Source organism: Apodemus sylvaticus, chromosome 21, assembly GCF_947179515.1.
Source record: "Apodemus sylvaticus chromosome 21, mApoSyl1.1, whole genome shotgun sequence".
NCBI lineage: Eukaryota > Metazoa > Chordata > Mammalia > Rodentia > Muridae > Apodemus > Apodemus sylvaticus.
The window spans coordinates 37,484,831-37,507,421 of NC_067492.1; the positions used below are offsets into that span (position 1 = coordinate 37,484,831).

General features: G+C 41.9%; 2 protein-coding genes across 2 annotated transcripts in view; both read right to left on the reverse strand.

Moving 5' to 3' along the window:
- Lpcat2 (lysophosphatidylcholine acyltransferase 2) overlaps positions 1–22,591 on the reverse strand; it is a 61,789-nt gene that overhangs the window by 11,352 nt on the left and 27,846 nt on the right. The window contains exons 9-11 of the mRNA XM_052166897.1: positions 20,250–20,332; positions 17,944–18,069; positions 16,531–16,684 (exon numbers count right to left, since the gene is read on the reverse strand). Coding sequence (XP_052022857.1) covers positions 16,531–16,684; positions 17,944–18,069; positions 20,250–20,332 — 363 coding nt within the window. The remainder of the gene's footprint in view (positions 1–16,530; positions 16,685–17,943; positions 18,070–20,249; positions 20,333–22,591) is intronic.
- Positions 5,104–6,286, reverse strand: Capns2 (calpain small subunit 2). Its single transcript, XM_052166898.1, has one exon. It carries the CDS (start codon positions 5,988–5,990, stop codon positions 5,244–5,246), a length of 747 nt encoding a protein of 248 aa, XP_052022858.1. The 5' UTR covers positions 5,991–6,286; the 3' UTR covers positions 5,104–5,243.

The following is a 22,591-nucleotide window of genomic DNA, read 5'->3' on the forward strand; positions in this document are numbered from 1 at the left end:
TATACACAATCAGCAGATGCAATTAAAAAGTAGAGTCTAAAAAAGCCCCAGAAATGTAAGCACATTTTCTAGGGAGGATTTCATCTGTTTCTCAATAGCCGAGCTCTCAAAAGGTCACGTCACTCTCTTCATATTACTTCATCTCACTGCAGGGTGGAAACTAAAAGGAATAATAACTTAATTTCCCCTTCTCACCAGAAAAGGCAGAAACATAGATGTTTGAGATTTCCCCCAAGTATTAGGGTTTATTTCTGAGACAAAACAGAAAGTCATTCCGCTTCTCTATTTGTCCAGAAACATCTGGAGAATAACTATTTTTTTTAAAAAATCAACTTTATTGCTGTGTAAGTTATATCCAGCTGGATGCATCTACTTTAAGCCTCTCATACCTCGTACACCAGGTAGTCACTGCCACAGTGAACATCTATATGTCACTACCATGGAAGCGCCAAAGAAGACATCATTTATAGGAATGCAATATGCTGTTGTGCATCGGTAGTTAATTCACAGTGGTTTAATGAGTCTCAGTCTTTGAGGAGCTTCTTGAGTCATAGCAAAGTTGCTCTACAAAGGTAAGGCTCTTATGCAAGTGACTCTCACTGATCAATACAGAAGAAGTAGATGATCAGTCCTCACTGCACATCAACCCTATGTGGAACCCAGGTGAAGCACCACAACTCTTTTTGCAGAAATGAAAACGAAACAAACCCTTCCAATAAGCACAATGTGCTAGAAGTGACGTTTTCATTAGTCTATGATGGCTAAGCATTATTCAATGGGCTTTTTAAAAAAAATTGATATAATTACATTATGCAAACTCTTAACTCACATGAAGAATAGGTAATTTCTTTCTAGTAATGTGAAGGAGGAAAAATCAAGATGGAAACCACTTGGAGAGATTATTTTATTTTGATGAATAATATACTACTGAGGCTCTTAATTCAGGATAATAAAATTAAGAACAGGAAGAAATTGTAGAAACTACTAATGAAACCAAACTATTTCATTCCAAGTTAATCACATCTACTATTTCTATAACTACAATTAAATTTAAGTAGTTTGAACAGCAATCATTCAAATCCAACAGTTTGACAAAGTATATTTTAAAATGGACAAAAAGTTATATAACAGCATATGTGCTTTTAATTTTTATATTTTGAATTGAATTTGTGACTTAAATTCTTCCATAAAATCTATGTTGGTTTTCTTTAAACTTCTCCAGGAAGAATTATAAATTTAATAGCACCTGGTCTTAAAATTTATTTCGGGGCTACATTTAAATGAAGAAAGAAACCTTTCCGTGGAAGGTTCTAGTCATTTCTCCACATCCTTTGCCAAGCTGAGCTGAGGAATAGTCCAGATTTGGCGCCAAGGAGTCACATGGAGAAAGAACTGGAGCCAGGCTTGAATGAGCTCCTGTCTGTGGGCTTCACCCTTCTCCTGGTGTTCAGTAGGATCAAAAAGGCCCAGAGTGTGGGAGGAGTCTCAGTGAGTCCAGTCACCCAACACCTTCTACTTGCTTTCCCTACCATGAAAGTCTAGGTGAGTCATTTTTATATCAGCTGTTTAAAATCCCTGGAGGCGGCCTAGAGAAGCCAGTCAGAAGTTGAGAGCACTCATTCCCCTTGCTGAGAACCCAGGGTTAGATTTCCAGCACACACATGGCAGCTCATAACTATCTGTAACTCCAGTCCAAGGGGATCGAATACTCTGTTCTGGCCTCTGCATGCATGGTACATACATGAATGGTACACACACACACACACACAGGAAAAACATTCATGCACATAAAAATAAAATCTTAAGAGGAAAAAATGGCCTGATTCTCAGGCATCAGTTCTTCCAGGCTGTTTCAGAACTTAGTTTAATGTATTTTGTTGTTGTTGTTTTCATGTAGAATCAGATTTTTTAAAATAAGGTTTTCAATCTTGCAACATTTAAGGATACAATTTTGAATACCTGTTACAAGTTTAATTGCCAACAATCTTTCTCTTTGTTGTGTTATAGTTGATAATATCTTTGTGAATGAGAGATAACTAATGTTCTCAGAGTAACATACAAAACATTCCCATAAAATATAATCTACTTGTCTGTAATGAGATATCATCTATGATGACACACTATACTCCTGAGAAACACTCTTGTCAAGAATTCTTTGTCTCAGTTATCAAGACTGTCAGGAAGTGTTCCAATTACATAGCTATTCTGACTGAGAGTATATCTCTACCACCTTTTAAAAAATACTACCAATTTTCTTGCAATTAAATTATTTCAGTATACTTAATATTATATATCAAATAGCCATTTATGATACATAAATTTATTATATTTATTTATGATAAATAGTCATTTATCAACTCACATTCAGTGCAGGGTTGCTGTGCAGACGAAGCTTCAAAATACTAAAATATATTCCTTGAGTAACCTTAAAGATGACATACAAATTATGAATGTTCTTTTGTAAGTTTCTCACTCTTAGTTATACAGCATACATTTTTCTTTCTACACTTTTATAGGTTATAGAACTTAGTGGATACAATCAAGACACATTTATTTTCAAAGCTACATGCAGTTTTAGAATGTAAATGTGCAGACCATATAATTTACATGTTCTCACTTTTCTCAGTTTACTACTTTGATTGTATTCTTTAATGTTAGACATTCACAGACAATGGGGTGGATAAATCAAAAGCCTTCTTCACGGGCTGTAAGTAGTTTTCCATATAGACGTGGATATTTTGTGTGTGAGGTATAGGGGTTGAGATAGGTCTCATGTAACTGAGGCTGCTCTAAAGTTCACTAACTACATAGTCAAGGCTTGACTCCAACTCTTGATCTCAGGCCTTTGTTTCAAGGGGAAAGATCACAGACATGTGCTTCTGTGCCCAACAATATGGTACTGTTTTTTAAAGTTGCAAATTAATACATTCTCTAACCTTGAAAGTGTGGCTTTAAATGTTAAATATTTGAAAACTAAGAAACTCAGTCACTGTTCTAACTGTGGGTTCTATAAAGTAACCAAAGATTTGTCTACTTGGGACAATATAGAATTAGAACTGAATTTTCTATTGTCCACACTGGTGCCTGGGGTTATTTAGATAAATTGTCTATGAGTGTGGAGGACAGCAGACGAGAAACTTTGGTGGCTTCTGGGTGTTTTTTTCATGCACATGTTAAAGGAGATTCATGAAAAATAGGGATTCCCTTAGCTGGAGGAAATGCTTAATGCCTCTTCTTGTATGCAGTGATAGCCTCAAGCTTTAGAAGACATTTATGATGAAAACTGGAGCAAAACCACAGGCTCTACCTTGTCCTTTACTCAGTCACAACATGGAGATCAAATGAGAAAATATTCTGAGTCCTGACAGATATCTCAGCAGCTTGCTCCTTTTCCTGGTTCCTCCCCTGCTCCTGTGTCTGACAATTTCCTAGGATTACTCCACAGTAGCGAGGCTGCTATGAATGTGTGCTTCCTGACAGCAGTGTCATGCTTGCTTATATACCCACAGTTGCTCTAAGCAGACTATCAGACCGAGGGAAATTACAAGTCCCTTGAAGAAAGCAGATGTGATCTTTGTGCTTGGCTCAGTTCAGAATTACATGTGTGGTAGTTCATAAACGCTACATGATGGCGGTGACGGTGCACACAGAGTCCAAATGCCCACCTCTCCCTGCCTCACTGGGGCTTTCTGGCAGGAAGCTCTAGACCGTCTAAGAGGCCAGCTACATCGCGCTGTTCCCATAGTTACATCTTTCTTTTAAATGAGTTAAAGGAGGAAAAATAATTTAGTTTTGATCTCAGAAGGAGTCTCAAAAGTGGCCCCAGGATGAAAGTAATGAAGTAAACACAGCACAGTGGGAAGTACTGAAGGGCAGGGGATGGAGGGACAGACTCTTGCGAGAGCCTCTCTTGCACAGTCTGCTCCAACATACAAACTCCCTGCGCTTTGCTTGCTCGGCTGAAGTGAATAACTTATACCAAAACAATCAAGCCCGGTTAAGAGCTCTGCAGCAGAAAGACTTGTTAACTCAGTCACAGGCTGGCAGGTTCCCACTATTCCTATTTTCCCTCTCTTGAACAGAGGCAGCGCTGACTCTCCTGCTTGGCAGTTCTGGCTGGGACAGATTTGAAAACCACTGGGAGACAGCCCTCATTTAAAGCGCTTAGGACTGTCAGCTTGGCAGCTCATTAGCTCGACCTGAGGAGCTTAAGGAGAGAGGTTTCTGAAGAGACTCACTTCATCAGGAGTGGGAGTCACTGCTAAAGGATCCTCCCTGCAATGCTGAACTGCAGTCAGGGCCTCAAACATCAGCAATAAAAGTCAGCAACATCTGCTGTCTCTGCGGCTTCATATCCCACTTCATTGGCTGCTAATTACGTGTTTTGTCTTGTTCTTTTTTTTTCCTTCCCTGCCCGTTGTTTCCAAAGATAAGCGAAAGAATTTTCCTTACTCTGAGGTAGGGCAAGACAAGACAAGAGCTGCCTAACATCACCTGGGTGTGCCCGAGTTTGTATGAAGTAAACATTAAGAATGATCATTTTGATTCGTTCACGTGCCCAAGACACTGAACAACAGATACACCTTCCACTCTTCACAAGCACACCAAGAAAAAAAAAACCGCTCTGTTTGTCACTAGAAAACAGAAGAAGGGCTCTAGACTCTTAGGCAGGTGCTTTATATTTTTTATACAATGATACCCCTGACATAAAATTGCTCAAGCTCATATTTTTAATCTATTCCTATATAGTAATTAGTTCTTTCTCTAGAAAGTGCACTTCTTCATAATAAACATGTGACCAAATGTGAAACCATCAGTAGAAAAGACTTCCTTGAGCCTTTCCTTCTCAGCCTTTGAAGAGTGAACTAATCCACCTCCTGATACTTTCTTGATTTAGCCTGTGATTGTAAGCTATGCGAATCCATTCACCCATACAGAACAACCTTTCAAAGTCAACCAACACCTGCCCATCACATATACATGTCTCTATATGTCCTCTCTCTCTCAAAAAAAAAAAAAAAAAAAAAAAAAAACGGATCTACAAACCACTCAGAACATTTTTTTTGTCCAAAACTAGTTTTAATTAAGCAGTGAAGTGTAGACTACGGTCAGGAATATGCAGCATTATGAAAGAGCCCACCAGGAAATGGTTGCTGGTGGGCGGGGTACAAGCTGTGACTCTAATGGAAAGGCTTTCTGCTGTCCTGTCCTCCAGGGAGGGTCTCTACCTCTCTGTGGCCATTTCAGGAATACATGGTCAGCTGCAGCCACTCTCGGATGGATACCCGAATCAGACCATCCCTATCTCGGTCCAGAGTCTTGAAAGCTCGGAACATGGCGTCCAGGCGAACCAGGCAGCTGATAAAGTTGTTAAAATCCATACTGCCGTCTTCGTCAGCATACCGACGCATAATCATTAGGTAAAGTTGCTCATTGAGCTGGAAACCTGCTGCCTGCATGGCCCCGTGCAGCTGGGAGCTTCTGAGGGAGCCAGAATGATCGCTGTCGTACTGCTTGAAAACACACTGCCATTTCTTGATGTTGTTCCACAGGTACTTAAATTCCTCAAAGCCCAGTTTCCCTGTGGTGTCACTGTCCATGACAGAGACGATGCTCCTGCAGGTGTCAAGGCTGAAGCCATCCGTCTTCAGCTCCTTATGCTTAGAAAGGACTTTGTTGAGAATATTCATCAGGTCAGTAGCACCCACCTCCATGTCGGGTCCAGCCAGCTGTGTAAACTGCTGCCGAAAACGCCTAACCTCCTCACTTTCTGAAGCCTCCACAGCCGTAAAATGCTGCTGTCGGGGAGGCGGCTCTGGCGTGTACTGAGCTGCAGCAGCCTCGCTGATAAAGTTGACAATTCCTCCAATGATGCCCCCGATGTTGCCCCCGCCTGCTCGAGCCTGACCACCTCCTCCTCCGAGAAGGCCTCCAAGAGCTCCTCCGAGCCCCCGATCTGCGCCTTCCAGGATCGCCTTTGCGAGAAACATGCTTGCCGGTTAGCGAGCAGGTGTGAAAGCTGCTAAGATCCTGGAGATGGTTTAGGGAAAGCTGCAACGGAGTCAGAGCAGTGCACATGTGGAAGAACTGGCTTTTCTATACCAGTCTAAAAGTGCACCACACCCAAGAGGAGATGCTTCACCCCCAAGTTGCTGAGTTCCGTTGGGTCCTAGCACCTGCCATGTTTTCACTGGCCTCAATGAAGTTTTTCCACGTCTCTAGATAGTCCACATGAGAATACCACCTTAAATAAAAAATGTAAAACTATACATTTCTACGGCATTGCTTTCTTATTTTTATTAGCACCCCAAATAGGACATGAATTTTCCTCACAGGAGATCGGGGGCTCAAATCAACATCTTCTTTAACCAAGGAATATTTATGGTAAGGGTAGAATTGAAGAATTCTGAGGCATTTGAAACAGATAACCCCATTCCTTTAGGAAGGTTTCCAGAATCCAAATCTTAAGAAAAACTTGGAAGAAGGTCTTCTTCAGTCAGTATCTTCCGATGCTACCCTGAGAAGTTCTGATTCTGGGGGTCTTTTCTGTAATTAATATTTTTGGAATCTTTTTGAGGTTAAAACTTTATAGAAAAATATTATATATGCACATGTCTCTATAGATCCCACAGCGCTGGAGACAAAGGCAGCTGTGAGCTGCTGGTGTTGTGCTAGAAGAGAATTCATCCTTTGCAGAACACACTCTTGATTGCTGAGTCATCTCTCCAGCCTTAGGTGTTGATCTAGTTAAATGTTTGAAGGAATTCACCAGTGAAGTCATGTGTCTTGGGCTTTTCTTTGTAAAGAAGTTACAGACTTAGGTCCAAACTTATATTCTTGGGGCTAAAGAGATGGCTCAGCAGTTAAAAGCATGTACTGCCCCTGTAGAAAACTAAGTTTGTTTCCAGCATCCATATCAGGTGACTCACAATCTCCATTAACTCTAGCTTCTAGGGATCTGATGCCCCTTTTTGGCCCCTGGAGGTAAATAAACACACATGTACACAAATACTCACATTATATACACACATTAACATCAACCTCTGGTCTCTACATGTGTATAAACACACACATTCATGTACAAACACACACACACACACACACACATGATTATTTTATTACTGAGTAGTTGGGGGAAGGTTCCAATTTCAAATCTGAAAAATGGCAGTAAGATTATCTTCCCTGCCTGCTTCGCAATGATTCAATCTAGCTTCTTACATGTTGGGACATGGGCTAGGTAGTTAGGACACAAAGGTAAATAAAACAGAACGGTTGTGCTCGAAACCAAGTGGATCATGAGGACCGACCATAAGTATAAACTTGTGTCCATTTGCACAGTTCTCTTATTAGTACTAAACCATTATAATTTCATAGATCATAATCTGGTGTCATGAAAATCCTTTGGAAGACAAAAAACATTCTAGATAGATAAAAATCACAAAAAGTTAACACTATTCAAGATCATGCAGGTAATATGTTTTATACTGCATTACTAAGCTGGCATAGTTGCCAACGGAGAGTGATGAATTCTGCTGAGGTAAGGGAAGGGGACCTCTACTGCAGATGACATAATGGCACATGCCTGGTCACTCTCCACGTATGTGCAATGGGACACAAGGATGGGGCAGTGGAAGCACAGGGGAACAAGGGGATGCTGGGTGCTCCAGAGGCAGCAAACTGCAAAGAGTGATGGGAGTCCATTCATGGGAGCCAAAATACTGAGATAGCAATGAATCAGAATTGGACTGGAAGGGGTTCCGGACTTGTGTGTTACAGGGTCTGCCCTGTGGGTTCCTGCAGAACCGCCCATAGCTCAAAGTCAAGTCAAAGGAGAACAGAGGTGAAATCACCATGGGACTGTACAATTCTACAACAACGAATGGGCTGGCTATCAAGAGGAGAGAGGAGAGCAGAAGCTAGAGGTTCTCAAGTTCTCCCTCACAGCTGATGATCGCCAGGTAGCCCAAGAGGGCCTTGAAATTGCAAGGCTCCTGCTTCAGCTCTGGAATGCTGGGATTACAGATAGGGATATGCTATTACACCAAACTTCCTTCTTTCCCTCCCTCGGTGCCTCCCTCCCTTCCTTCCTTTGATCGTGGGTACAATGTCCTCAATGTTTTGTTTCTCTTAGCCATACCCAATAATTGGCCTTATTTCTCACAGGCACAATGAAACTGATTCTATGAACACCAAAAAGACATAGTGTAGTCCTTAGCTGTGTAAGGAAAAGTACCCGGAACAGACTACCTTCCTTTTAAGAGATTCATGGCACTCGCTGTGTCTCACCTGGACTTAATGCAGTCACAAAAGCCTCTTTAAGAAAAAGGGGCTTGAAGAGAAATGGGCTTTGCTTTTTTTATGACATTTTAAAAATTATTTTAATTTTAGGTGTACGGGTGATTGATCTGCATGTATGTCTTTGTACCTCACGCATGCAGAGTCCATGGAGACTGGAAGAGGGACTCAGACCTCCTGGCACTGAAGTTATACTTGCTGGCCACCCTGAGGATCCTGGCAATCAAACCTGGGTCCTCTGGAAGAGCAGCCATATACTCTTAACCACTGAGCCATCTTTCTAGGTCTATTTTTTTTAACTGCTGCAAATTAACTTGATAGCACTTAGTATCATATACAGTATACCTCATCTGATACATTGTTGTGTTATTTTGCTACATTTTAAAATTCCTGTCATTTCTTTACTGTAAAGAAAGAGGAAACTCAGCTGACAGTTTATTATAAATCATGATTGACTAAAATGCAGTTGTTCGAAGAGTACGTCTTTTCTTTGCTGCACCAATAAATCCTCTATGGTTATTTACTAGAGCACATATAACAATCTGACTTGCTATCCAGGAGGAAACACCACTGGGAAGCCTGCAGGAAAAGGGTAGAACAGGCCACACCTAGTGGAAAATGTGCTCCCAATCTGGGGGGAAGAGTTACTAATTTAAGAAATAAACAATGAGACATGAATGCTGTTAGCAATATTATTTCTCTTTGTATAAAGTGTAAAAACAACTTGAACATCTGCCAACTGGTGAATGAATACTTGCTCTAAAGAAATGAAATAAACAAAATGAATTAATCGCTGATGCACACTACATGGACAAATCTCAAAGCATGTGAACTAGATGCAGACATAGGGAACTATATGTCGTGACATTCAGGTTGTATGAAATGTCCAGAGAGGTAGATTAATGGCAGCCTGGGCTCTAGCAGAGACGCACAGAAAAAAGAATTACACAATAAACGACAGGAGAAATCAGGTGAACTGACTGAAGTGTGCTAAAACCAGTCAATGGTGACGGCTGCCTACTCTTGTAAATCAATTGAGTGGAAACTGCAGTGACTTGTGTTCTTGAAATAAGTGAATTAACATAATTTGTAAATCCACAGGAACAGTTTACAGCAGAACGGATACAACACTTTTAGTCTCTGTGGTGCAATTAGCCAGCTCTGTGGCCATGAGGTGGAACTTCCTCTCTTGGCCTAGCAGCTTACCACAAAATGAAAAGAATGGGCAATTAATTGGATAGCAAAGGTATCAGGTATCAGGTCCTATAATTGAACCTATTTGGATTTTTATGTGGCAAGTAACAGCGACAGCAGCAGCAGCGTCCTTTTTTTTTTTAAGATTTATTAGTAAATCTTAAAAATATTAAATTTATTAGATTTAATAGTGAGTACACTATTGCCATCTTCAGACACACCAGAAGAGGGCATCGGATCCCATTACAGATGGCTGTGAGCCACCTTGTGGTTGCTGGGAATTGAACTCAGGACCTCTGGAAGAGCAGTCAGTGCTCTTAACTGCTGAGCCATCTCTCCAGCCCCAGAAACATCATTCTTGAGTTCAGTTCCTTTGTGGTACCTACACCTCATTATGAGACACACACACAGACACACACACACAGACACACACACACAGACACACACACACACACACACAGACACACACATACAGACACACACACACACACACACACACCTTGAAGCTGGTTCTACTGATGTAAAAGACGTATTGCATATCATTACTCCTAACCCTATGTTTATGCATTGCCTCATTTTCAAAAGTATTTCTGTCTACAACCTACTAGGTGCATTACGCCTGTAAGTAAGATCTGAACATCACAGAGAGGGACAGAGTCTACACTAACAGAGGACTCCCACTGCCATCTAAGGTGAAGTCTTTCTATCGGGCGTGGCTTTAGCTCCCGCTACAGGATGTGGAACAGACATTCTGAATTTGGCAATCGTGTGTGTGTGTGTGTGTGTGTGTGTGTGTGTGTATGCGTGTGTGTGTTGATCAGAATGCCGTGCTGGGTGAGATCAAATGCATTTCCGGAGTCCATGGAAACTGTACTAAACTGTCCCTTATGCTGGACTCTTGCTCTTTCCAGAGTGGGGATGAAATCGGTTGAATACAATCTTTTCCTTACAAAGCAAGCTCTTTACTTCTCTCCGCACACAGAGGAGGCCACAACCACTCACTGCAGTGAGGAAGCCTGGATTGTTACAGCCCCTTTCTGTTTCAGATACTAACCTCCCAGATACCCAGGAACTATTAAGTTAAAGAATGGAATTCTTATGCTTAGGTACATATTTATAGATGAAATCAGAGATCTAAGTCTGCCTAAGAACTAGAAAGAAATATTCAAATATTCAGAAAGTCCAAACTTTCAAGACAACTGAGTAGAAAAGTTTGCCTCTCCCACCCAGAAGTTTTAGCCTTTTCTTCTAATGATGACACGTAAATTCTGAAGTGAGTTCCCTAGAGCAAAGACTGGATAGTTGGATTTGAAATCAAGATGAGCTCTTCTCCCAGGAACTATCAAATACTACATTATTGCATCAAAACTGACATGGAAATTTAAAAGATGGTAATGTCCTAGCCTCTCTAGAGCCATTTAAGGTGCCTACTAAGTGTCCTAACTTTCATCAGGAATGAGATCCCTGTACAACGGCACCTCACCTCTAACAGCAAGAGGCAAGCCAGAATGTTTGCTATTGTTGGCACTCAAGATTTATACTTGGACTCATACGAAGAACAGGACAGACGGGAAGAGCTTGGGATAAAGAAACACATTCATTCCACAGAATGAAACAATAACAAAAGATCTACAGAACTTTACAATAGCCAGAAAGGCTGGGTTTCCAGACTTCTCAAGTATACACAATCCCTTCCTGTGTAATACTTAAACAACGGGAATGCTGCAGCCAGAAGAACTCAGTACTAAACAGCAGAAATGGAATATGACACTTGAAAAATTTTTTTCTAAAGAAGGAAAATAGTAACCATCTAAGACTTACTAGTCAGGATCTGGGAGGAGAACAGTATTGGTTAATTAGATTCTGAGCTCATGTCAGCTTATACCTGAAGGACTAGAAGAGTTCTCATTCTTTTCCTTGTGTCTGTGAAGAGGAGTGATATACTACTACTTCACACTGAGGGAGGAGGGCTGGAGGGAAGGCTCAGAGGTTAAAAGCATTTGGCTGCTCTTCTAGAGGACCCTGGTTTAATTCCTAACACCCACCTAGAGCAAGGTGGCTCACAGCTCTTGCTCTAGGGGATCTGATGTCTTCTTCTGGCCTCTGGGTGCATGCAATCAATATACAAGTGGGACAAGGACATACATGCAAGCAAGACACCATTACATATAAAAAGAAAGGAAGGAGGGAGGGAGGCAGGGAGGAAGGCAGGGAAGAAGAGAGAGGGAGGAGGTGATGGGAAGGAGGGAAGAAGAAAGGAAGGAAGGAAGGAAGGAAGGAAGGAAGGAAGAAAGGAAGGAGTTAATTTAAACTCTAAGAGGAGATTAATAAGAGGGGCTTATAAAGGATGAAATCAACATTGCTGTTAGGGTCCTAGCAAGACTGTTGTCTCTATGGAAATGTCTGCCACTATAACTGCTCCTGATTTCTGTGGCATTATTTCTTGATTTCATTAAAGTTCCTTCAAATGTGCTAGCAAGTTATTTAACACTTAATTCGAATTATTACTACAAAATATAGAGGCCTTTGTTCTAAACCATTGTCTCTGAGTTATCTGAACATTCAACAAATTTCCCACTTAGTCCTTGACATGACAGATTCAGTAAATATTTGTAAGTGTAAACAAGAGAAATTAAACCCAAAGACCAAAAGAGTCCTTTGCGTTTGTCTCTCACAGAGACAGGATCTTGCCAAATGAAATGACTCCAAACTAGTAAACAATGGCTTGTCACATTTGGAGCCTTTATGTTGGATCTGAGTATCAAATATCTGAGTATCTAATTGGACACATAAGTTATATCATTTTTAGAACAAACTGGTAGAGATAATTATGTAGCTTTGGTAGATTAGCTAAGAGTGGAGCTGGGAAGAAAGCATAAAGCAATAGAGTCTCTCAAATCTTAACAAATGCATGGGGCTTAGGGAATGTGGAGAAAGGAAAGAGGAGAAAGTGTCCAGAGGGAGGAATTGTGGGTGTTTCCACACAAGAATGCACAGCTCCTCTAAGATCAATAGGAAGTCCCAGCCCCACTAAGCACTGAATTACTCCAGTAGCTCCTGAGAGCAATACACCTCAAGTTGCTACATCTCCTTGTTCTCCTTGATCAGCCCCAGTTCAGTCCGCTCACGAGATGGAGGAAACATGGCATGTGTGAGTGTGTGCACAAGGCGTGGCAACAATTACATAACTCAGTACTTTACCAAGAAAATCTTCACAGGTACAGATGTGCAGCTGCATTGAAAACACAGGAGAAGAGTGGGGTGAGCAGATGGACAGACAGAGGCTATTTAGTACATTAGTCATTAATTCTTTGTCCTATTCTCTTTTCCAATACGAAGCAGGCAGAAGACTGGCTCCTGGTCTATATGGAAAGACAAGCACAGAGAAGAAACATGTATAGCTGGAGAGGTGAGTGAAATGTGTTTCTATGAATTCCTTCTCCAGCTCCGCCACAGCTGCACCCGTGCTATTCCCGAGTCAGTCTGTAGTTCCCTGTGTATACACCGTCCACCAGCTGCACCCTGGCCCAGCCTTTCATGTCTTTGTCTCTTCTTTCAAGACTTCTGTATAGGAGAACTCTTCTCCATATAGTTTTTTTTCTTTTTTTTAAAGGATTTATTTATTTATTTTATGTTTGTGAATACATTGTTGCTGTCTTCAGACACACTACAAGAGGCCATCAGATCTCATTACGGATGGTTGTGAGCCACCATGTGGTTGCTGGGAATTGAACTCAGGACCTCTGGAAGAGCAGTCAGTGCTCTTAACACTGAGCCACCTCCCCAGCCCCTCCATATAGTTTTTAAGGGAATAGAAATTTCAACGTCCTCATCTTATAGCATTGCTGTGCATGAGCCTGAAGCTATGTATCCCACCACTATGCAATCTAATCCTGCATGTGGCTCAAATTATGGGACCTGCCATAATTCTCTTTTAAATTTTAGTATAGAATTGAGATCATCTCAATTCTATATGTAAACTGACATTTTGAATTAATTTTTTTTACTAAATTGTGTCATAAACATTTCACTGTCTTATAAACAGATTTCCAAAATCACTCATGCCCTAATTAGTTTTTACATATGATTAACTTTATAGTCTAAAAGTAAGACCTCAAATCAATAAGAGCAGATCAGAAATCAGTGCCTGTAGCACCAAGAAAGACGGTGAGAAGGAGGGTGGGAATGTTTCACAAAGTAGAGGCAGGCAGGCTAACCAGGAAACTATCACATTACACTGTTCAGCCGGGGTAAACAATACGACAAACATGCATGCAGAATCCTCTAACAGGCAGGGTCGAATCAAACACATACACGGCCTAAGGAGCCAAGGAGGAAGACATCGTGTTTGCATTAGTGACACTGTGCATTCCACACCGCGGAATGAAACCAACGCTAATTCTTATAAAACAGAAAAAATAATAATAAACACAAAACCTATTAAAACAGTCCACGGAGAAAGGTGGTTGGTGAAATAGGCTACAGCTCCCACTGTGACAAAGCCAACTGTCCTCTCTCAGGCAGAGGGGCTCAGATTAATCTGTCTGCCTGGTGATTATTTTAATCCCTGCATTTAGTTCCCTTTCTAACTCCTGAATCTTCCTGTATGTAAATGTGGTACAGACAGGCCACTGTTGGCAGGTGTCACCAATCAGAAGCTAGAACATTCCGGTAAATGCCAGCTATAGTCGCTTGCTACCTGAAGAACAGGGCAAGTTCTACAAATGCTACTTAATGCTGGGCAAAGAGATCCTGAGGATGTTAAAGGCCTGCTGCAACTGCCCCCACTGGTCCCTGTTTCCTCCTTCCTGTTTCACATCCTTCCTGGTTCCTCATCTCCTTTCCTTGTTTGGATGTCCCTGCTGCCATTTCCCTCCCTGTCCGCATGTCTACTAGAGAAACTTCACTGGAAACCACTTGTGTGGGTTTTGGGACCCAGGGCAAGGAAGTTGCTATAGAAATGTCACAGAGGCTCAGAGCTTGTGAGAGTGGCCAACCAATGACTGGTCTAACGTGAGGCCCATGCCACAAGAGGGAGTCCAAGCCCCGACATGTACACACACACACACACACACACATACACACACACGTCTATGAAATGATTCCTAACAATATTCTGCTATGCTGATGAGAATAGACGCAGAGACCCACATTCAAACATTAAGTGTCTTGGGGAACCCTACAGAAGAGAAGGAGTTGTAGGAACCAGAGGGGGTCAAGAGCCCCCAGAATCAACTAAGCAGGGCTCACAGATGCTCCCGGAGACTGAAGCAGCAACCATGGAGCCCGCGTGGGACTCTGCTAATTTAGTTTGGGGTTTTGTGGGACTCCTAATCGTGGGAGACTGGGTGTCTCTGATTCTTTTGACTCTTGTGATCCTTTCCCTCCTTCTGGGTTGCTTCATCCAGTCTTGATATGAGGGTTTGCCCCTAGTCTGGCTGTATCCTGTTATGCTGTGTTCAGTTGATATCACTGGGAGGCCTGCTCTTTTCTGAAGAGAAAGGGAGGAGGAGAAGGAGCAGATCTTGGGGAGAGGAGAGTGAGAGGTGAGTGGGGGGATAGGAGACTGAGGTTGGGGAACACATTGTTTGAGAGAAGAATGAGGTTTAAAAAGTAACAGGAAAAAAACCCAGTGGCTATAAAGTGAAAAGCACCTCTAATTTACCAATTTGCATAGTTGCGCCTAATAAATTTTCTTCCTCACCATAAATCGCCATTCTGCTTTAAGTGCACCATGACATTAACATGCTGCTTCATGTAAGAGGGCATGTTATTTGAATGTTGTAGCAAGCCCAGAAAGAAGGGACCACCTCCAGAAAAGGTTGGTGCCTGACCTGTATCACTAAAGACTAGTTAATTCTACAAGATCACAAAACAAACCACTAGGAAGGCGACCCCACTGGAGACGTGGGGAGGGGTGGGGGTTGGGGGTCGGGAAGCTTGCTCTGTCATCAGCATGATTTCATTGAAATACATCTCTTTGATAGCTAAATGAGGATCCTAGAATTGAGTAAGAGGGAGGAAGCACCTTTTAAGCTCTCTCCCAGTTGAACTATAAAAGAACAAACTACCTGTAAACAAATGAGGGCTGGGGATGCAATTAAAAGTCCAGAGAAGGATCAGTAAGGGTGTGAACCACGGAGGCCTGAAAGCAAAAGGCCAGGTTTAAACCTCCCCAGTGGGCCACACGGCAAATCCTCCTCAATTGAGAAATAACAGGAAGGACTGACTTATTGATCCAGTCAACACAACAGCTGAATTAGGACGTTAGCACTATATGAATCCATCTATATGGCATCTTGAATATAAATAATGAGAGCGATGGAAGCAGATTAATGATAAAAAGGGTTAAAGGTGGAGGCGGGCTTAACTACAGACGAATAGCTACAAGAGAATTATTGTATTTGTATACTTTTAGACTATCTATTTTAAGACTGGTTTGTCGTAAACGCTACAGGCTTCTACACAGGTGCTAACTCAGAGCTACAGCCAAAAGAATTCATATTAATGCTTCATCTACTAAAATACAATTTTTAAGGAAAACCTAAAATCTTGATTTCTTTTTTTCCTGAAGAAACTTGATTGACAGCCGATTAATTCATTGTACACACTTACATTTTAAAGGGCGGTGGAATTGTCAGGCAATTTCGTATAAAAATAAGACCCATTTGCTCTTCATGCATTTCGGGGGTAGTCCAGAAATGTTCAGGACAGCATGGTACCATCCGTGTCCTCAATATACCAATTCTACATACTTTTCAAAGGTCTTCCCAATTACATAAACATTTCTAGTGCTATACTGCAGATGTGAGTATGCGGTCAGCTTCTACTGCTGAACAGGTACCTAAATTAATTCACACTGTTTGATGTGATGATACATGTATTCATAACTGCATTTGTTATCCCTACTAAGGGGAAGATCTAGTCATGACACTAAACCACACTGGTTCTTCTCACACTGACCGGTTAAGCTTGGCAGAGTCTGCCTTGCATTCTCTAGGGACGGGCCGAATAAAATGTTAAAGGTAAATCTTAACGTACCCTGTCAAAGAGTGCGAAAAGTTGCCTCAGGACATCAGAAACAGGTAGCTTCAAGTATTCTGCAAACTCCTCAATGCCAATTCTGCCTCCTTTGGAGGAGCTCGCAATAGACGCATATTCATCCAAGTGCTTCCGGATGCCATCCCAGTCTAATCTGGATAAAGAATTGTAAGTGCACGTTATTAGTTCTAAGTCACACAGACCGCTCACGAGTGTTATTTTATCCATTTGTGAAAGGCAAAAGATTTTACGTTAAATTTAAAACAAGTGAATAAGCATTTGAGAGGACATATCAAACACATATGCAGCATTTAATTTTTAAAAGTATGTTGGTGTAAGTGACAAAAAACCGTAGTATTGGGAGGAAAGAAAGGTCCCTAGAGCAGAGTGGGGACAGGAAGTGATCCATGAATTTTAACCCGACGGCTTCTGGAGAGTCAATCATTGCTCATTGAGTTGTTATGAAAGAAATGATAAACATTACTTTCAAAAAGCTTTCAGTCTGATAATTCATAGTTCACAAAATTATGCAATCGGGTGATTTCCCCAAACTATACACACTTCCTCTGATATCAGCTATCAAAAGTGAGAATAATAAGATATTAGGGTCAGTAAATTCTGTAAATTCCTAGTAAGGATAAGGAAGGAATTCACTCTGTAGAGGGATACAAGGGTCACATCTCTTACACTGAATAGCCAAATTACTTACACCAAATGATTTAAATTAGATCATAAATGAATGAGGGGAAGTACCACAACAACAACAACAACAACAACAACAACATTTGAAGGCAGGAAAGTTGTCGCCCACATGACTCATCAGGAAAAGGTGCTTTGTCATCAAGTCTGCAACCTGAATTTTATCTCTGTTGTGGAAATCATGGTGGAAAGAGACAACTGAGTTTGCAAGTTGTCTTCTGACCTCTACCCATGAATTGCGGCATGAATGCATATGCGAGCATGTGTTCGCATGTGCACGTACACACACACTCATACACACACTCATGCACACAAATACACCCTTTTAAAAAGGCAGACACAGTGGTAGAATTGTCTGGGTCGGTTTTCCCCATGTGGCATTCTGAGCAGTGTGTGCCAGCGCCATCCACGACACAGACCCTCTTGTAAGCAGGGCTGCTACGCTCGCCAGCCGCTCTGGAGCACTTCCGAGTGGCAGGGTGACCATTACTCTTGCTTCTTACCGTGAGCAGTTCATACAGACACCACTGTGTCCGATATTCTTGACAAAACAAAAATAGATTTGAAAAATAGTAGATAAGTTCTCCATGTTTGCTTTCCTTCTAATCGCCCCATAGAACTAGAGCTGAATAACAGTCAAGCAAGAGAAAAACAGAGATGAGATTTCCCACTTTTGGACATCTATGAGGGTTTAGGGATTAAAGACACACTTACTTCAGTTTCTGGCTAATCTTAGTAAATTCTACCAGCCCGGCCTCCATAGGCAAGGTGAGTTGCCCTGCGGAGATCATCAGCCTGCAGTCTTCGTACGTGTGATCCGTCACTGGTATCTCCAAAGCTCTACAAGTAGCAAGAGAAAAAAAAAAACGTTCAATGAAATGTTCATGGCTTCCCACTGCCCCATGAGCTGGTGAGGAGCAGGCCATGGTGCCTGGAAAGAAGTGAGGGAGCCCTCAGCTTCTCCTCTTCTGTGTTTCTATTTTCCAGTCTCGCCCACTGAAGCGCCTTCTGTCTGTCTGCAGAGCTGAAAATTTGCATTTTGCATTCCAACTGGAAAGGCAACACATGACTTGTAGATTCATAAATCCTACGACATAATAGTGGTGTGGGGTCTGGTGACAGGAAATGCAGGCTTGAAGCCTGAGTCCCACACTGTCACCGCCTTATACGACTTGGGGGGGAAACTGCTCAGTAACTGGGTCTGTCGCCTTCCTCGTCTCAGAGCTGCCGGGAGGACAAATCTAGAGAATGATTTTAGGACCCACACGGCACTTGGCGGGGCGAGCATGCGCTGTGCCCACCATTGCTTTCTGTCTTTTCTGTTGTAGCACAGGTCTCAGCGTGCGCTCCAGGCTCAGCCTCCAGAGACCTGCCACGACTGGCACGCTTCCAGGCGGTTTTATCATCCATTTCCCCCACTTAAGTCTCATTATAATAAAAATCATGTGGAAGACAAAGTAGTAATTTTAATATCCATTTTACATAGGAGGAAAAGGAGCTCAGGGGTGGGGTTAGTGGGAATAGTTTTTAGGTATACGTTAGAAAACCGAGATACATGGTTCAAATTCTTTCTAGTTATAATATTTATTTCGTCATTTTTAGACATCAACTGGCTTATAGTTACAAGATTTGCTTTTACATTGTTGAGGGGAAAAATTGTAGCTGGTTTAGAAACTAAATAAAATGAGCACACCTAAGTCTTCTCAATAGACTCAAAAATGTTTCCATAAATATTTGGAAAACAAATTTATTTTGGTGTGAAGTAATGCATTTGTGTATATGGAGGGGAAGGATATAAAATCTGGCCTTAGTTAGGATTTCTATTGTTATAATAAAACATCATGAACAAAAGTTGAAGAACAGTCGGTCACTGAAGGAAGCCAGGGCAGGAACTCAAAACAAGCTGAAGGCAGGTGGTGATACAAACACCACAGAGGAGCGCTGCTTACTGGCTTGCTCCTCCTGACTTGCTCAGCCTGTTTTCTTACAGCTCCCAGGACCACCAACCCAGAAGTAGCGCCAGCCACTGTGAACTGAACCCTCCCACATCAATCTGTAATAAAGAAAATTCACTGCAAACTAAGGAATGCTGAAAGGGAAGACACAGTCTTCCCCAGGGAAGAGCACACCAATTGGTTCTCCAATACCAAATGGTCAGCCCTGAAACATAGATACAAATACCATTATTCAGACTGAGTATCTGTATTATGTATTTACACACACACACACACACACACACACACACACACACAATTAATGAAAATTGAAGCCATGAATTTGAAAGGAAAAAGGAGGGGTCATATGGGAGGATTTGGAGGGAGGAAAGGGAAGGGGAAAATTCTAGCTTGTGTCAAGCTGATATAGAACTAGCCGTGGCAAAGTCAAATTCTGAGTTTCTGTTGGGTTCTTATTAAAGGTGGGGGTAGGGTGGGTATCTGTGTGTCTATTAGCTCCAAGCCTCCTTGTGGGGCTCACAGAGGGAGGTATCATGTGGGAAAGAACCCTGAAGCTACCTGGGTGGTCGCACAACATAGTACATTCTTTCCTTACGGGCTGGGTGATTTAGCAAATCAAACTACTAGCCAGTTAAAACTCCCTAAGTGCAGTAAATATCCACCTTCTGTTGTGCAGTTTCTAAATGCTGTTCCAGCCATCCTTCCATAGGGCAACTGCTGTCCTTTTCTGTGTATCCTTTCAACAGCCTTTAGAATACCTGGCCTTGGGCAGCACAGGGAATAAGAGAGAAGCGGCCTTACAAAGAATACCTGGAACCACCCCAAGGCACTATAGTGACAGGCCAGCACCTGGGAAGTCGCTAGCTGCTCTTTCTACCTGAGACACACTTTTGACGGTACCTGGGAAGCATCTGTAGATTATTTCACTGCCTATGTCCCTTAGCATACCATTTCACATCCCTAAGGAGTTGGAGAATGAGAACCATGGTGGTGGGCGATGTTAAGCTATATTATATGACATTTACCATTACTCATTATCAGTTGGAATCTCTGGGACATACTTACTCTGCCATTAAGTTCCGGACTCTACTGGCAAAAAGGACAGGGTCACTCTTCTCTTCCTCACTCGGTACTTGCACGGGCATAAACTGAAAGACAGACATCTTTCCATAGCAATCCTTGGGCCCAAGACAGTAACCGCTAAATGCATCAAATGATCAATTAGTGCACCTCAGTTGTGGTCTTCCTGGAGCTCATGTTACATGTCATGGAAGGGACAGTGGGCTTGGACTTGGGACATAGAAGCCTGGCAGGCTTGACTCTGCCTCCCCAACCCTCCAAAGGTGGCCGTGGTCACCTACCAGCTTCACCGTGCTACCGAAGAGAACTGAAGCCTACAATTCTGGAATTTACTACGCAGCAGTGTCTAACAATCTCTCCCTCAAATCTGGATTCTCTTCATCTCCATTTTATGTGAAAATTGTCTCCTTCCCAACCCCACTTTAAAAAAAAAATTCTATAGTATTATCTATGCTACCCATTTCTATGTCAACTACACTTTATTTGATTGAAAATAATGTGTCTTTTAAATTATTTTTGTTTTGTTATTTTTTTCCTACCTAAAAAACAAAACAAAACAAAACAAAACAAAAAAAAAACTTCAGAACTGGCTTTCTAGCTTTTTTCTCTTTTTTTTTTTTTTAAGATTTATTTATTTAATGTTTGCAAGTACACTGTGACTGTCTTCAGACATACCAGAAGGCACCAGACCGCATTACAGATGGTTGTGAGCCACCATGTGGTTGCTGGGAATTGAACTCAGGACCTCTGGAAGAGCAGTCGGTGCTCTTAACCACTGAACCATCTCTCCAGTCCTTTTTCTCTTTTTCTTTTCTGTTCTTTCTTTCTTTCTTTTTTTGATTTTTGGCTTTTCATTTTGAACTTGACTTTACTCTCTACCTGACATCGATGCCTGATTTGTACTGTCCTTACTTTCTTTAAGTGTGTGTGTGTGTATGCACAAGTCATGTGGGTGTATGTACTCATATGTGCACATGTATGTGGAGGCCAGAGGTCAAATTCAGGATGCCTTCCTCTACAGCCTTCCACTTTATTTGTTTCTGAGACAGAGTCTCTCCCTGAACTCAGAGCACAATGGTCATCTAGACTGTCTGGCTGAAGAGCCTCAGGGGTCAGTCTATGCCTGCTCCCTCTTACCAACACTAGAGTTATGAGGTGTTCATGCCAGGAAGTAGGTAGTTCATCCATACTCCTCTATCCCTTTAATTTATGGATTTCTAACACCAAGAAGGCTTTAATTCCATATTCAATATAGTCTGTCAGCACTTACAGTATTCCGGACAAGATTATCAGGACCCTCTTCTCTAAAGAAGATCCACTTTTTTTTTTTTTTTTTGGATTTGGTTTTTTTCAAGACAGGGTTTCTCTGTAGAGCCATGGCTGTCCTGGAACTCTGGCCTCAAACTCAGAAATCCGCCTGCCTCTGCCTCCCAGAGTGCTGGGATTACAGCGTGCACCACCACAGCCCAGTGATCCACATCTTAATAAGCTCAATCGATCCATCATTAGAATCCCTTACATTAAGTACAACTACACATGGGTTTAAAGTCTTAGCCCACCTACCCAATGTTACAGAAGCCACATGGCCCAGGCTCAGCCCAAGGATGGGCAGACTTTATTTTCTCCTACCAAATCATTTTTTTTTCCTGGAGCATGAGAACAAGGAGTAGGCAATTATCAATTTTGAGTGGGGCTTGGGACAAGGAAATGTAGCCAATGCAGCAGGTAGTGGACAGGGAGAAGGTCCATCCCAAAGGGCTAAGGTCCATCCTAGAGAGAATGTTCTATAGAAAATCTAATCCTCAATCATGGGATAGCACCATCCAATTTGTCTTCACTTGTTTATTGGAATATGTTTCTCAGCCAGGGACCATGCTATATATTTCATAGGCGCCATTTCATTAATTCTCTTAGTTATATCATAAAGAATTATAATGCACAAAGCAGACATGACTCAAGGTATTGTGACTCGAGTTCATTCAACAAATACTGTCGGAGAATGGACCTCTCCTATGCCGGTCAGTGCACCAGGCCCTGAAGATTTGGCACTGAAGTCCTTCCCCCACAGGAAGCTCTGCATGAAGCATGGCAGATATTAATTATAAAAATGAGCTAAACCAGCCAACAAGAGCAACCGCTCTGTGCTGCGTACCCTATAATAGGAGTGTTACAGATGGCTCTATCAGTTCCAAGGCAAACCCTACCATTTAAACTGGAGTGTCAGCTTTTTAACAGACAATAAAAATACAGCTTAAAAGACTAAAACAACATAGCCAAGGTCACATATAAATGGCAGGCTAAAACCCAAAAGAAAGAAAGAAAGAAAG